General features: G+C 40.2%; 1 protein-coding gene across 2 annotated transcripts; it reads right to left on the minus strand.

The window, feature by feature from the left end:
* Positions 1-1,675: 1,675 nt before the first annotated feature.
* On the minus strand, positions 1,676-15,612 carry LOC117305312 (twinkle protein, mitochondrial-like). Of its 2 annotated transcripts, none has more exons than XM_033790173.1 (13): positions 15,554-15,612; positions 13,142-13,830; positions 11,865-12,121; positions 11,256-11,422; positions 10,484-10,640; positions 9,760-9,881; positions 8,939-9,110; positions 8,242-8,376; positions 7,320-7,393; positions 6,708-6,822; positions 4,749-4,940; positions 4,183-4,311; positions 1,676-2,445 (listed from the first exon to the last, which is right to left on the minus strand). In XM_033790173.1, exons 2-13 carry the CDS (start codon positions 13,791-13,793, stop codon positions 2,224-2,226), a joined length of 2,394 nt encoding a protein of 797 aa, XP_033646064.1. In that variant the 5' UTR covers positions 13,794-13,830; positions 15,554-15,612; the 3' UTR covers positions 1,676-2,223. The 2 variants fall into 2 exon arrangements, with proteins under 2 accessions (XP_033646064.1, XP_033646065.1); XM_033790174.1 differs by having other exon boundaries at positions 13,142-13,813; positions 15,554-15,592.
* Between the last annotated feature and the right edge of the window lie 748 nt (positions 15,613-16,360).

The following is a 16,360-nucleotide window of genomic DNA, read 5'->3' on the forward strand; positions in this document are numbered from 1 at the left end:
GGGTCACCTTGGTGAGAGGCGAGCGCTTACGCACAAGCCAACCGTGCCACCCTGGGCGGAAGGTGGAAAATCAGCCGGGACTACTACTTCAGCTTATATAGAATCGTTATTAACTGCACTACCACGGAGTGAGTTCTTAATTGTGTGTACCCCTTTGCTTCTGTTATTGTTATCTCTAACAATCGGAGAGGAACTGGAAGTACCTACTCTATGAGTCCCGTGGACGAGTTTATTCTCCTTCTGGGGTTATAGTGAAAAAAATAACTAATGTTTGAACAGTTCAATATTTTGTGGGTCCATCCAGTAAAACTTGCACCCAAATGTATTTTGTGAAGTCCTGCGACTTCTTAAAATTAACAACTCGAAAACAAATATGTATATTATTTACTAGCATTTCTTTATTTCAGAAGCTAAGCAATGTCCTTGTTTATAGTGGGACTTTTTTTATACAAAAAGTACAAGTTAAATTGTTTGCAGCGTTTCTTTTAGTTTACATAATTTGGAAGTTATTTCATAACAGCAGGTAAATTTCTCTTTCAAAATCGACAAACGCTAAAATAATGTTTACCAGTTCTTTAGTTGTTTATATGGAATGGATGCGTCCAATCATCTTGTTTAATTACTACACAGAGATGCATCGGACTATGCCGCTAATTATTTGGCATTTCGTCGGCTCAGAGCAGACAGGAGTCATTAGACCCAGAAAGACCCAGTCAGCTAAGACTAGAATAAACTTTCAGACCCAGAAAGACTAAGTCGGCTCAGAGCAGAATAAACTTTCAGACCTAGAAAGACCCAGTCGGCTCAGAGCAGAATAAACTTTCAGACCTAGAAAGACCCAGTCGGCTCAGAGCAGAATAAACTTTCAGACCTAGAAAGACCCAGTCAGCTAAGATCAGAATAAACTTTCAGACCTAGAAAGACCCAGTCGGCTCAGAGCAGAATAAACTTTCAGACCTAGAAAGACCCAGTCGGCTCAGAGCAGAAAGGACTCTCCCCATTACTCCCCAGTAAGGTGGTATGCTTATAATTATTTTAAAGTAATTACCAATAGTGTCCACTGCCTTTAACAAAACTTTAGACCACAAAATTAATGAGAAACAGCTTACACGCTTTATGCCACTTTTTTAAATGCAGCGCAATTCGGTTCTGAACAAAAATTCATTACATGCCTTAACCATTTTAGTTGGACCATCATGCACCTTATTAAACAGTTAACGTTTGTGCAATGGGTATTTGCAAAAAGGTCTGTATTACCCTTAAAGGTATGGTCATGCTTAGTTAATGACCCTGAATTGTGTAATTTTATCCGAACGCTTACTTGTGTAAAAAAAATGGTAGTAAGCATCCTGCAATATTATTTTGTTTGAACTGCCTCCATTGATTAGAAATCAATAAACAATTTGTGACCATCCACCACCAATAGGCTGTAAAGTTGCGCTTGCACATTGCAGAGCCTATTAAATTGTTTGGGTTTTCAAGAAATCTTTGAGAAATCTGAATAAAAAAGTAGGTGGCCTTGAGAAATCATCACTTCGTCAAGAAAAGTCTGATTTAAATGTGGATGGTATCATTTTGAAGCTGATTACACACTCTCTCCAAAAATGCATTGAGCCCATAACAGTAAAAGTGTCAACTTTACAGCCCATTGGTGGTGGATGGTCACATTTGTTGACAAATTTGAACCCATCATGGCATGGCTCTTCAATAACTATTCTGTTTTTTTCGCTTAGTTGTCAATTGCAGGTAATTATTTTCAATATAAAAAGACTTTACAACTTTGTCTCCCTGTGGATGAATTCAGGAGACAAACAAAATCTTCGAGCTTTGGCGAAATAGCCACTCAAGATTGTTAATTTATCAAAACATGAAAGGACTTTACAAAATTCAGAAATAATTATCTGTAAAACATGATGGTTCAAATTGTTATGCTTATATTTTATGAGATTAATTGGTCCAAGATGGCCGTGAAACCCCAGCCATGATTGGTCAACCTTCATCTTCAGATCAGCAACCCCAAGTTAGGCCTCAAGTGATTGGACAATTTACAGCAAGACTCAGTAAGGCCTCTTCTGATTGGTTCATTCTCCTCTTCAAGTGAAACACCAAACGTGATTGGTCAGCCTTCATCTTCTGATCAGCAAACCCCAAGTAAGGCCTCATGTGATTGGTCAACCTCCAACTCCTCTGCAGCAACTCTCAGTAAGGCCTCATCTAATTGGTTCATTCTCCTCTTCCGAGTTCATCCTCCTGCCTGCTGTCCAGCACAAACTCCTCAAACAATTCATACGACTCGTCGGATTGGCCGGCTTCGCCAGGCTTACTAGTCTTCCCACCAGCCGTTTTTCTGCTTCGCAGTTTAGACGGTGCAGACATTGTCAGTGATTCTTTGTTGAAGTGCAATGGCATTATACCAAGGTCTCCATCAAACCGGTTCTTCACAACCTGAAAAGAGTTTATCACAAAAGATAATGTCAAGAAAGAATTTAAAATGAAGACTTATGTAGTCAAGAAAATTGCTTTTAAAGCCATTATACACTTTCTGTAAACAGTATTGTCCAAGTCCCACACTTCGTGTATCACAACTTCTATATCAAATAACAAACCTGTGAAAATTTAGGCTCAATCGGTCATCGGAGTCTGGAGAAAATAACGGGAAAACCCACCCGTGTATCCGCACGTTTCGCCGTGTCATGACATGTGTTTAAAATAAATCCGTAATTCTCGCTAACGAGAATTGATATTGTTTTACTGTTTTCTCAAAAAGTAAAGCATTTCATGGAATAATATTTCAAGGGAAGTCTTTCACCACTACCTTCTGTAAACCCTGTAAGTTATTTGTAAATCTGTGAACTTTTTTTTTCTTTCTGTGCCGAAAGGGTCCAATGGCTTTAAAGACACCCTAAAAACGCATGAGTTGGGACACACCAAGTGAGAACACTGGTCTTCGGCAATAACCAAACCTGTTACAGATGCAGTGCATCTCACCAAGTAAGTTGTTATGGTACTTAATAATGGAGTATTTACCAAACCATGATAGTACCTTTAATCTTTAAGACACTGGACACTATTGGTAATAGTTGTCAAAGACCAATCTTCTCACTTGGCGTATCTCAACAAATGCATCAAATAACAAACCTGTGAAAATTAATTAAGCTCAATTGGTTGTCGAAGTTGCGAGATAATAATGAAAGAATAAACACCCTTGTCACACGAAGTTGTGTGCTTTCAGATGCTTGAGCTTGAGACATAAAAAATTAAATGTTCAGGTCTCAAAATCAAATTCGCGGAAAATTACTCCTTTTTCAAAAACTACGTTACTTCAGAGGGAGCCGTTTCTCACAATGTTTTATACTATCAACAGCTCCCCATTACTCGTTACCAAGTAAGGTTTTATGCTAATAATTATTTTTTTAGTAATTACTAATAGTGTCCAGTGCCTTTAAGGCCTTCTCTGCCCAAACTTCTTAAAATAGCACTGAATTGTTATGTCACCTTAATCCAACAAATACTTTGGAAAAAAACTACGATCTGATTCATCCAACTTTTCAGCATGTCCTGAAATTTTAAATTGTTTATTCCTTCGACACGTAAACACGTATGATACCATATGGTGTATACATGGCACTACCAGGCACCGCCATATTTGGGCAGGAAATTCTGGGCCAAATGTTTACAAGCAAAGACTGGTTGTCATGGGTTACAAATTCCTGGCCCTTCTTGGGACAAATAATGCACTCAATAGGTTTTGGATACATACGCTTACAATTGTAGGTGAAATACAAGATTAGAAGACTATGTACACGTAGGGTGTCATGGCAGAGTGGTTAAGAGCATCAAATTCAGATTCTGGTGGTTAAGTCATCGGAGTATGGGTTCGAATCCCAGTCAAGACACTTATGCTCTCGAGCAAGATTTTTTACTATAATTGCTTCTCTTCAGCCATGGGGTATAAATGGGTACCAGCTAGGGTAGAGGTTGTTATTGTTTATGAAAAAGCCTTTGGAGTGCTAACATTGCCCAGGGAGCTGAGAAAGATTAAAGGAATGTTGTTGGCCCAATAACCAGGGCACTAATGTCAAGTGCATTGAGATGGATATTGTGAAATGTGGTAGACCGCTTGACCACGACATGTAACAAAATGTTATTTTCAGGGAACTTGATCCTATTTCCAAGGCATACCTGGATGTATTTTCGTCCCCTGAGAGCCGTCAGTCTCTGATCCTGCAGAATCAAGACATTATCCGCTTCTTGTGATGCTTTGGCGCTCCCGAAGATGGACGCTGTCTGCAACTCCTCAGAAGCATTTTCCTAAAAGATGGGCAAAATTATTCTCTTGTTCGATACAACTGACACACAATAATAATACTTCAGCCTGGGCAACCAGCTACTGATTGCTGAGTCGAGTCGCGTAGCGACTACTGTTTTTCGTCTACTCGGTTAAACGTGCTGCCACAACTACTACGAAAATAGTCCCGACTAGCTGCTTGGTGAACCAATTGTACCAGTCATGACTTATCAAGACAAAGTAATTTACTTACAAAACACATTCAGACATCAGTGACACAATCCTTCAATTCTTTCAGCTTGAATTTTACTTTATTGCGCTTGCGGCACACATTGCCACAGTGCATCTTGAGAATTAAAAATTACTCGAGACTAGTGTCGTAGTCGCAACTGTTTGCGTAGTAATTGTCACTAGTCACCCATGCCTGATTGTCTTTAAGCATTTATGTCTCGTTACTTACCTTCCGTGGGTGAATCACAACAGTCACATGACAGTTGTTGGCGGTCGCAAACTTGCGGAACGCAGCGATGATGTTATCATACATGGCAAAGCGCTCCATCATGAACTGCTTCTCAGAGTAGCCCACCATGAACTGCAAGTTGTCTATAACTATGTGCTCAATGTCATGGACATACACCGCGTGCGACATGGCCTACAATTTATAAAATGAAAAATTAAAGGCAGTGGACACTATTGGTAACTACATGTACTCAAGATAATTATTAGCATAAAACCTTTCTTGGCGACGAGTAATGGGGAGAGGTTGATGGTATAAAACATTGTAAGAAACAGCTCCCTCTGAAGTGCCATAGTTTTCGAGAAAGAATTTGATTTTGAGACCTCATATTTAGAACTTGAGGTCTCGAAATCAACCACCATCTAAACGCACACAACTTCGTGTGACAAGGGTATTTTTTTCTTTCATTATTATCTCGCAAGTTCGATGACCGATTGAGCTCAAATTTTCACAGGTTTGTTATTTTTTGCATATGTTAAGATACACAAACTGTGAAGGCTAGTCTTTGACAATTACCAATAGTGTCCACTGTCTTTAAAAACGTCAGTAGGCGCAATATAATGAGAAGATAACAAACGTGAATAAGAAAAGGACAATGAAAATGTCTTAAAGGCACTGACTCATTTAGAAATTGTCAAAGACCTGTATTCTCACTTTACTTGGTGTATCTCAACATAATGCATAAAATAACAAACCTGTGAAAGTTTGAGCTCAATCAGTCATTGAAGTTTCAAGAAAATAATGAAAGAAAAAACACCCTTGTTGCACAAATTTGTGTGCTTTCAGATATTGCATAACAATAGTAATGTTTCTTTTCTCAAACCAAAATTATTTTAATACTTTTTCAGTAAGTTTCCGTAGTGGTTTTATTATTTGATAACAGAAGAAACTACGATTCAATTAAATCCTGTTGAATTGCGGGCATGACTGCCAAGTTGGCTCTCTCTCCCTTTTAGACCGATTCTAACGCGATCTAGCACTCGGGACAACTCAATTGGAATTCTAAATCCCCTTTAATCCCATGGACTTAAGCCACCAACCATCGAGGGATTAAAGAATGATATTCAATAATCTAGCGTATCCCAACGCGGTTCCGATTAAGTCAGCTTCCGATAAAAACAGGAAGATGTTGATGCGGGGCTGTCTCGTAAACACAAACTGGTGCAGGGAGATTTGGGGATTATTCCATTTCTGCCGGGAGGGAGGAAATACAGGATTTCCTGTGAAAGTTAAATTGCTTCAAGATCTTAATACAAAAGTGGAGCAAGGAGTCAGTGCTCACTTCTAGTCAATGCCAACTAGTGTTACACAACTCAGACCATGGCCCATTTTCATAAAGCTGTTAAGCAGAAAAATACTGCTTAGCAAAATTCTATGCTAAGCAAAATATGAATGGGGCACCACCAGTCACAACAATGTAAACTTTAAGTACCTTTAGCTGGTAACCAGTTTTTTGTTTAGCAATGCTTGTCTGTGCTTAGCAATGTTTTGGTGCTTACATGCTTTATGAATTGGGCTCTGATGCTAGGTTTCTAAAAGGGCACCAAGGCATTTTCTCCTTGGTACAGAGAACACTTCTACTGGGGCATTTCAAGGGCACCAAGGCAATGACCAGGGGGCATTGAGGCAAACGCCTTTGCTGCCTCCGTGAAGTATCAGGAATGATGCTTGACGCAACTCAGACCTGATGCTTGGTTTCTGCATAGCTTGCTCTATGGTTGTTGAGGGGGCAAGGGCATCAAGGCATTTTTCTCCTTTGTAAAGGGTACCTTTATGAGGAAAATTCTATTGGGGCACCAAGTTGTTACTATGTCCACTCCATTTGCACACAGTTAAAGCCTGTTTGGCCAAAAAAAACTCAGAACGATGGGGGCTTTAGGAACAATATTGTCATGTACCTACCTCTATAACCGTCTTGAGTGTATGCTGACCGTGGAATGTCATGAAAAATAACGGAAGTCTCTCAAACTTGTCGGCCCACTTGTCGAACTTCTCAATATTCTTTTCAAGATTTAACCTGCAGAAAACAAAAACCAAAGGACTGTGGCTGGAGAATTCATTCAATTAAAGCCATTGGACACTTTCGGTAAACAGTAGTGTCCAACAAAGGCCCACACTTTGTGTATCACAACTTGTATATAAAATAACAAACCTGTTCGTTTTACTGTTTTCTCAAAAAGTAAAGCATTTCATGGAATAATATTTCAAGAGAAGTCTTTCACCATTACCTTCTGTAAACCCTGTAAGTTGTTTGTAAATCTGCGAATTTTTGTTGTTGTTTCTGTACCGAAAGGGTCAAATGGCTTTAAAACAACCCAACAGTTCCAAAAACTAAAGGTATTCTTTACCTTTGAATACATTTACTGAGTGTCATATATTGGGTCTCAGAATTCATAACTTCAATAACCTCTTGCTGTATAAAATGTATTACTAAGCGCCTTGAGTACCTTGTTGGTAGATACATGTGCTATATAAGACTTTGATATAATTATTGTTATATTGAACGCTACTTACTGAGCAAACTGAGTCAGCATAACCTTAGCAAGACGAATGTTTTGAATTTCAAAGCTTCCCCAAAGTGTGTTGACCTGTTAATAAAGGAGACAAGATTGAAGAAAATACCTCTACTGCCCTCTTGTGGTTGGAACGAGAAAGTGTTTTTAATATTCAAGAGAAAACCAAATAGATTGCTCGAGATTGCAAAGTATGGCTTTTAAAACTAAGATAAACAGTGAGTAGAAAATAGGAAAGCTTACACTGCACGCTTATCCAATGAAATCATTGTGTCCAATGAAATCTCTGGTGCCTGTAAAAACCAACACCTGTCTTTATCCTTGCAGATTAAGACAGGGGACCAGTCTACCCTGATCTTAGCTTTTTGTGAAATCGGCCCCTGGGGGTCAATTTAACAAAGAAAGTCCTAACTCAGGACTAGTCCTAGGAGATATTAAAAACACAGGGACACTATTGGTATATTGTCAAAGGCCAGTCTTCTCACTTGGTGTATCTCAACATATGCATAAAATAACAAACCTGTGAAAATTTGAGCTTGATTGGTCGTCAGAGTTGTGAGAAAACTATGAAAGAAAAAACACCCTTGTCACATGAAGTTGTGTGCTTTTAGATGCTTGATTTCGAGACCTCAAATTCTAAATCTGAGGTCTCGAAATCAAATTCGTGGTAAATTACTTCTTTCTCGAAAACTCAGTCACTTCAGAGGGAGCCGTTTCTCAAATTGTTTTATACTATTAATCTCTCCCCATTACTCGTTACCAAGTGAGGTTTTATGCTGATAATTATTTTGAGTAATTACAAATAGTGTCCACTGCCTTTAAGGCTAGTCCGAAAGTTAAGACAAGTAAGGAAATCCACCCATGGATACCTATGAAGAAAAATTTCCAACTTTTATGAGAAAAAACTTCTGAATATAACACACCCCTTGAGTGCATAGATCGAGTGAATACTCGGCCATAAATGTTGTCTTTCCGGATCCAGTCGGCCCAGTGAAGACCGAGAGCTCACCGCGGCGATGACCCTTCAGCATCTTGTTGAGAAGGGGGAATCTTTTCCACTGAAGAAACAAAATTTGAAAAAGAAAAAATTGAATCATTCTCTCTTTATTCATATGAGGCATGACAAGAGCACGAGGTGAAGAAGTCAAACCATTTATATCTAAAGGCAGTGGACACTAGTTTTTCTTACTCAAAATAATTGCTAGCATAAAAACTTACTTTTGTAATAAGCAATGGAGAGATGTTGATCGTATAAAACATTGTGAGAAACAGCTCCCTCAGAAGTAACATAGTTTTTGCGAACGAAGTTTTTCTCCAACAATTTTGATTTCGAAATCTCAAAATTAGAATTTGAGGTCTCGAAATCAAGCATCTGAAAGCACACAACTTTGTGTGACAAGGGTGTTTTTTCTTTCAATATTATCTCGCAACTTTGATGACCGATTGAGCTCAAATTTTCACAGGTTTGTTATTTTATGCATATGTTGAGATACACCAAGTGAGAAGACTGGTCTTGGACAATTACTAAATGGTGTCCAGTGTCTTTAAAGCAGTTCTATGAAGTCGGGCCCTGGCTGGCATGCCTGGTAAAAGATATTTCTTGAGGAACTTGAAACTGACCTTGACCCCAGCGACCTGCTCAGCGTGAGACAATTCTCCCAGCACCTCCTCTCGTAACGACCGGAACGAAACGATGGCTTTGTGGCTGATAGGGCTCGCCTGCTTCAAAATGCTGCCGAGGCTTAATCCTTGTTGCAGGGCCACGAGTGCTGGCGGATGGCCATCCAGGGGTCTTTGGGAACATGGATAATAATTAGGTGTGTGATTAATGTTTTTCGGACTTATCCATGATGCAGGGCCAACTGCGGTGGGAGATGGCCATCCATGGGTATGTAAGAACATGGATAAAAATGAGGTTGACTTGTTGAGTTTAAATACTTGTCAATCTTAAGCCTGTTAAAAGACTCATTTTGTTGCATGGCGTGTCCGAGCTGTCAAGCAAACCGAACTCAAGCTCTGGTGTTTCTGATCAGCAGAGTGTGGGTTCGAACCCTGCTCGTGTCTCTTTGAAAGAGATACTTCACCATAATTGCTTCTTCCTTCGGACTGGACATTAAGCCGTAGGTCCATCTCTTTTTTACACAACACACGGGACCAACGGTTGTACGTCCCATCCAAAGGACGAAGCATCATGGTTAAGTGTCTTGCTAAAGGGCACAGGTGTCACGACTAGGAATCGAACCCACACTCTGCTGATCAGAAACAACAGAGTATGAGTCCGGTGCTCTTAACTGCTAGGCCACAACACGCCAACAAGGGAAACAGACTGGGTAAAATTGAATACAGAAAGGTTGCCTAGAGCAGGACTAGGTTGTATTCACGATCTAGGTCAAAAGGTCAACCGAAACTTATTGATCGTACCATCTCAAGATGAACCTCACCTGATGAAGTGACAGCGTTTGGTGTTAAGCTTTCTTGCAAACTGCTTAGCAGCCTCCCAAGATCTCATATCATTTCCAAACCATAATGTGATCTGATTCAACTGTTCTAGCAGAGGCAGGGTCTGAATAAGGAATAAGTAAATACGAAATTGAAACCACAAATTTTTACACAATTCTTAAAAATGGAAAAGGAAAACTGAATTGTTTATTCGGTTTGCAGAAACACTGTGTGTGTATCTTTTTAGCTAAGTAGATTTGTTCTTTGAGAACTTGCTATTCATTCATATTTGATGAGAAATAAATAAAGCTAATTTCCCATTTGGAGTTCATTGCTCAGTGAGCGGTTTTTTTTTGTTTTTTTAAATCGATGTCATGCACAAATGTGTAATTCGCTACTTTCTTGCGACGAAGATGGCCGGTCAATCTCAAACTTCAACAGGTTTCTCAGTTTATGTATATGGTGGATTACATAAAGTGCTTACACTGCCAGCAACTGTTTTGTAAGCAAAAACCAATTCTGTAATGTTCCCGTACACAAACGTTTTTGAAAGGGCAAGGGCACCAAGGCATTTTCTCTTTGACAAAGGGCACCCTATGAGGAAAATGTAAATTTCTAGTGGAGCATTTCAATTCACCAAGGCCACGGCAAGGGGCAACAGAGGCAATTTCCTTTGTTGCCTCCGCGAAGTATCGGGGCTGAACTTTTATTGTGAGATGACCTTACCTCTTGTGGGAGTGACGCACTACCATTTGGCAGGGCCAAGACAGTCTGCCCCGTCGTCTGATACACAGCAAGAGCATCCAAGACGTTTGACACGAGAACTATCTCTGCATCCCTATGGCCAATGAGATGAAATCCAAACAAACCAGTCTGTACATGTCTGGAAAAGACAATAAAAAAAAAAAACATGAAAAAACAGTGACACATCAAATAAATGTCTCTTTAACCCTTTCATGTACCATTTATTTAGAGATAAATTGACCATGTACACATTGCTATTTAAGTTGTTTCTTTTGCAAATGGCAACCCCCCCTCTCCCCCTCCCAAAAAAAACCCCCCAAAACAGGGTTCTTTTACATGCCTTACACAACACACAGGACAAACGGCTTTATGTCCCATCCAAAGGACGAAGCATCATGGTTAAGTGTCTTGCTAAAGGGCAAAGGTGTAACGACTAGGAATCGAACCCACACTCTGCTGATCAGAAACAACAGAGTATGAGTCCGGTGCTCTTAACATTTATTTAGAGATAAATTGACCATGTACACATTACTATTTAAGTTGTTTCTTTTGCAAATGGCAACCCCCCCCCCCCTCTCCCCCCCCCCCAAAAAAAAAAAAACCCCAAAACAAGCCACAATAGCACCCTCAAGAGTCCTGTTTCCCATTCGTGCGGCCTTCACATTTTTGTTGTACAGCTTGTTTTCTGAAGGGGTTTAAACCGATCGCAAGCGACCAGTCAACTCGTGAATGAGTTAACAAAGGTATGACTAACCTCGTGTACAGAGTCTGAATGACCTCATGACCTTCCTCGACCTTTTTGACCTCTAGTAGCTTGACTCCTTGAAGGAGGTCGTTGAACCCATATAAGGGCAAGACAAAGGCTCTCTGATCATGGATGTATCTGATGTTGAACTTCTCAAGTGTTTTCGTTGTGATTTGCTGACATTAGAAGAAAAAAGAAGTAAACAGTGACTAATTTAGTGTAGGGGAAAATAACAGAGAAAGAATTTGGCCTTCCCTTTTTTTTTTTGGGGGGGGGGGATTCGTCATATAATGAAGCAAAAGTTGTCTGTGAAAGTATTATTTTGAAAGACCTGTGTTGGTCTGGCTAATGAGAGCAGCTGACTAACTCTCGATTCTTACCAAGCTAACCGCTGATTTCACAATGACTACTGTCATCTGGTAACTGAATAACAATTTCTTGAGTTGTTCAGTTAATAATCATAGACGTCTAAACCAATGTTTGTATGAGAGAGATTGGCTGTTGTCAGCCTGGTGTTGTATCCCCTTGTGGGAGTTTGCCGAGTTCCCCTTACGGGAAGATCATCAAAACAAAACAAACAAACAAACAAATAAACAAACTAACAAACAACACACCAACCTCAATCCCTAATGACGCTTTTAATCGATCCACCATGTACTCCCTGCATTTAGGCAACTCAACAGCATTCTCCCAAAGTTCATTGACCTTCTCCATGGCTGACATCTGACCTTTGACCTCATCTTCATCAATGGTGGCAGCGGTGGGATTGATGAATGAGGATGGGTCGGTGATGCTCTGTTGCTTAGCGATGGCCATGCTGTTGTGTAGATTTTCCCAGCTACCGCATATTTCGGCACATTGACAAACACAATGCCCTGTAAGAATTAAATAGTCTTCTTAAGACAAGCACAAACTTAGAACAAACAAGAAAAGTTATAATAGTAGACACAAATTCTCTGCAAGCCTGTACTTTTCTTGGCATTTTACCGAGAAATGGTCGAAAAATAAGAGGCTTCTCAGGAATCCTAACTGAGCCCCATCCACAGCAACGTTTTAGCCATGATTCGGTAGAAGGGTGTCCAAATATGCTGGAAATTTTCAAACGGGGTTGTCCAAGGTGTTCACTAACAATACATTTAGATATGTAAACAGCAGATAAAACAGGGAGTCCAAATTTAAAACAGGGAGTCCAAATTTAAAACAGGGTGTTAAAAAAATGCCGATACACCCCTCTTTCAAAACCAATACTATGCACCACTACCACAGAGCAAGTTGAGCTATTTATGCCAAATCCATCTGGAGCTATCGCTCAGACAAAACTTCTTTTTGTTTTAGCCATAATAATATCAAAGTCTTATATAGCGCACGTATCTACCAAACAAGGTACTAAAGGCGCTGAGTATATACAAACTTTCAGAAAGATAGGTTATTGCAGTGATGAATTCTGAGACCCAGCACCTCATAAGGGTTAAAAGGTGCTATGGCGCATACAGCAGCCACAGCCAGGAAAACTCCTTTACATTTGACTTGGGGGTCCTAAAACAATAGGCTTCTTGGGGATCCCAAGAACAATACATAAAAATGTGTTGCTCATTTAGCACAAAATCGGCCATTAAGCAACTCTATGAATCTGGGCCCTGTTACGATCATGACGCAGGCCGTATGCTTCATTATTGAAAGGGCACGGGCATCAAGGCGTTTTCTCCTTGATAAAGGGCACCCTATGAGGAAACTGTACATTTCTACTGGAGCATTTCAAGGGCACCAAGGCAATGACCAGGGGCATGGATGCAATCGCCTCTGTTGCCTCCGTGAAGTAGCAGGCCTGATGACGACAGTCCTTCCGTAAGTTCCTTTATATTCCAAAACAAATATTATTATTATTATTAACATACCAGTGGTCATGTTGACAAACATCTTCTTCACATATTTACTCATTCTCTGTTTATCCTTGTGACCACAAAAGGGGCACTCTCCGACCAGACAAGCGTGCCCCATCTCAAACTCCATCCCTTCAGTCCCGAGATGACGCTTCATTTCGGTCAACGACGGCACCTGCGAATCATCCACGGAGTTGAAGCTCACGACACTCGACGTTGTCAACATTCTTTTCAGTATGTCAAAGTTCAACAACCTTCGCTGTCTCTGACAGTGTGTTACATTTGATTGGAATACATTTTTTCTCGGCGGGTTAGTTGAGTGCTTTGTTATATTTGGGATAGAAATTGGAAATGATTGGCCTGTTGAATTAACCCCTGCAGCAGACAAGAAATCTAAGTATTTATGTTTGTCATAGAGTCGACTTATCCGTTTCGAGTAGTTCGTCCATTTTGAGTTTTCTGATACTATGTTACATGATGAATTATATGTTGCCGTTCCTCTATTGGTGGGTCGAGTTGTAAAAGGGAAACTTGTTGAGGTCTGTTGTTGACAGTCTGTTGAGGTTGCCACGGCGACTGCAGTCCGTGTCCAATCGTTGATCTTTGTGACGCATGTTGTTTGTTGAAGATGACAAGCAGCTGCCTTAAGTTTGGCGAGCTGCTGCATGGTGACATTCTTCTGATCTCCTGTAATGAAATAATACCTGGTGAGGTAAAAAGTATAAAATTAAGTTGCTGAGATTTTTTTAATAAAAGCTGAACATCGTTCTCCCTGCCTGAACAGTGGTCTGCTGGCCAGTAAAAATACCCGAGGATCAGTAAAAATGCATTGCAAGTAGTCCGTCTGGAGAGTTCTGTGTTGAAAATGATCACTTATTCCAAACGATGTTGAATATTGAAAAAGCTGGCGGTCTGAGGAGTTTTAATTCGTAAATGCATGGCATGCAGGGGCCATAATCGTGCGGGGTTGATAGAATAATGCCCCGCATGCCATACATTACCAGTGCCAGAAAGCCATAGACCTATATCATGCTGTCACCATCTTAGTCATGTTCCCAACTTCCAATTACAGTAATGAGTGCTAACATTCATTGCCCATGGCACCAGACTATTCTGTCATCCCGCCTCAGTTTGGTGACAATAACAATGAGTTGGACGATGCGGTTTCGTTCTGCTATCGTCTCCCGTAACGTCATAGTCATGACTCATAGACATACATCTATCTCAACAATAACGAGTTTGCTTTTATTTTGGCAACGCAAATCTCTATTTTCTCTTTTTTTGTTTATCTCGCCAAAATTAGGCTCTTTGTGACCTTTGAACTCTCATTGACCCTGATGGGGGGGACCAGAAAATCCACTCTGCAATCTCAAAAATTGTTAAAAATTTTAAATTCTTCAAAATAAACCGTAACTCAGTCCCCAACTACTCCGTTTTACCACAACACAACAAATGCCAATTGTCCCCGACCGTGCACGTATTTTTTTCCCAGGACAAACGTGGAGAATTATCTACACACGTTCGTCCTAAAAAGAAAAAATACCCAATCCGTGCTTTGTGTACAAAACATATGGACACGTGTCTGGGAACACACTCTTCTGAATCTATTCAGAAGATATGGCAATATTACTCCTAACTATATATGAGGTTCGCTCTAAGTGCTATCGTCTCCACAACTATGAGTTTCGAACGAACCTCATATAGTTCTAGGATTAAGTGGCAATGGGGCCTACACTGGAATAAACATTACAATTCCCATGGTTACTGGTTGAATGGAAACAGACTCAGGGAAGTGAAATTTACCACCCTGGAGTGCAGGAGGCTGTGAGGAGATCTTATCGATACCTTTAAGATACTCAGGGGCCTCGAGGGCTTGAACCCTGAACACTTCTTTGATTTGTCAACCGTACAGCACAGGGTTCACCCACTTAAACTGTACAAATCAAGATCCAACCTTAACCTCAGGAAGTTCTGGTTTAGCCAGAGAGAGTGGTCAACTACTGGAACATTCTCCCTGGAGAGGCAATTGAAAGCTTAAGTGTCAAGTGTGAACACTTTCAAGTGACATGTGGACAAATTCCTAAAGAACGTCTAAGCTGTCTGCCCCAGTAACCAGAACCACCGTCTCCCCCTCCCCAGTTGTGTGATGGTGTCGGTGGTTTCAAGTAAGTAATTTCAAGTAAGTTTAAGTTGATCATGATTTATAAATTGAACTGAATGATAGGAAAAATTGAATTGCATCTAAAAAAATACACAATTTAATTTACAAAACACGTATTTTTGAGAACACGTCAACACGACATCTCAGACTAACGACTGCACATGGCAGTTTACTTCCTGGAAACAGATATTTAGTTTAATAGTTTACTTGTACAAGTGTTTTGTCACAAAATAAAAACGTGAACAGTGATTAAAAATGTTACTTACCAACTTGAGTTTGCAGAGGAGGCGCGGCAAAAAACCAAAACAAACGTGAAACTTGAGAGCTCGATCGGTAACCAAACGTCCAACACGCTATAGAAGATTAGTCAGTGACAGGGCACAGACTAATTATTTCACAACACGTGCTACTTATGATGAAGGGCGACCTCAACGGCAACATCATTGTCAATAATGTTTCCCCCCCCCCCCCCCGTTTTTTTGGAAGGCCATAAACAACACCAGTGTCCGCTCTTATGCTGACGGATCATTATTAAGATAACCAGTTACCCATCAATTCTTTTCTATAACAACACTTCCGTATTGCCAATCGAAATGAATACAATAGTAGAGATTTTAAATTTGCATCGGGGAAAAATAATTTTGCTGGTATAGCCTATCTCTATTATTATCTGTTAAAATGTTGCAGTACCCGCTGCCAAAACTTAGGATTCGAACTGTCTGTATAGCTATCGGGCAATCTCCGTGGTCTAGTTGGTAAGACACTGCTCTAGAATCGCAAGGGTGTCGTGGGTTCGAATCCCACTCGATTTATATGCCTGTGATTTTTCACGGGACTCGGGAAAGTACTTAACTTAGTAAACAGTGCTTACACACATTATAATCGGTGCCTGGAGAACTAAAAACAATATTATTATTGTTATGAATGAGCACAAAATTACGCTTGAGTGTGAATTTGGTGTTGTCTTCAGTTAATATAATGCAAGTATTTGCCCAAGTTAATTTTCCCTTCCCTCTTTTTACGGGGGGGGGGGGGGGGGCTACCTTATCGACTAATCACCCAAAGGTTGACAA

Source organism: Asterias rubens, chromosome 22 (assembly GCF_902459465.1).
Source record: "Asterias rubens chromosome 22, eAstRub1.3, whole genome shotgun sequence".
NCBI lineage: Eukaryota > Metazoa > Echinodermata > Asteroidea > Forcipulatida > Asteriidae > Asterias > Asterias rubens.

Bases quoted from the DNA above. Each gene is read 5' to 3' on its own strand.
- LOC117305312 (XM_033790173.1), bottom strand. From the start codon at position 13,793: ATGCAGCAGCTCGCCAAACTTAAGGCAGCTGCTTGTCATCTTCAACAA. The intron at 9,111-9,759 runs GTGAGGTTCATC...ATGTTCCCAAAG, and splicing joins AAACGCTGTCACTTCATCAG to ACCCCTGGATGGCCATCCGC. The intron at 6,823-7,319 runs GTAAGTAGCGTT...TGTTTTCTGCAG, and splicing joins ATGCTGACTCAGTTTGCTCA to GTTAAATCTTGAAAAGAATA.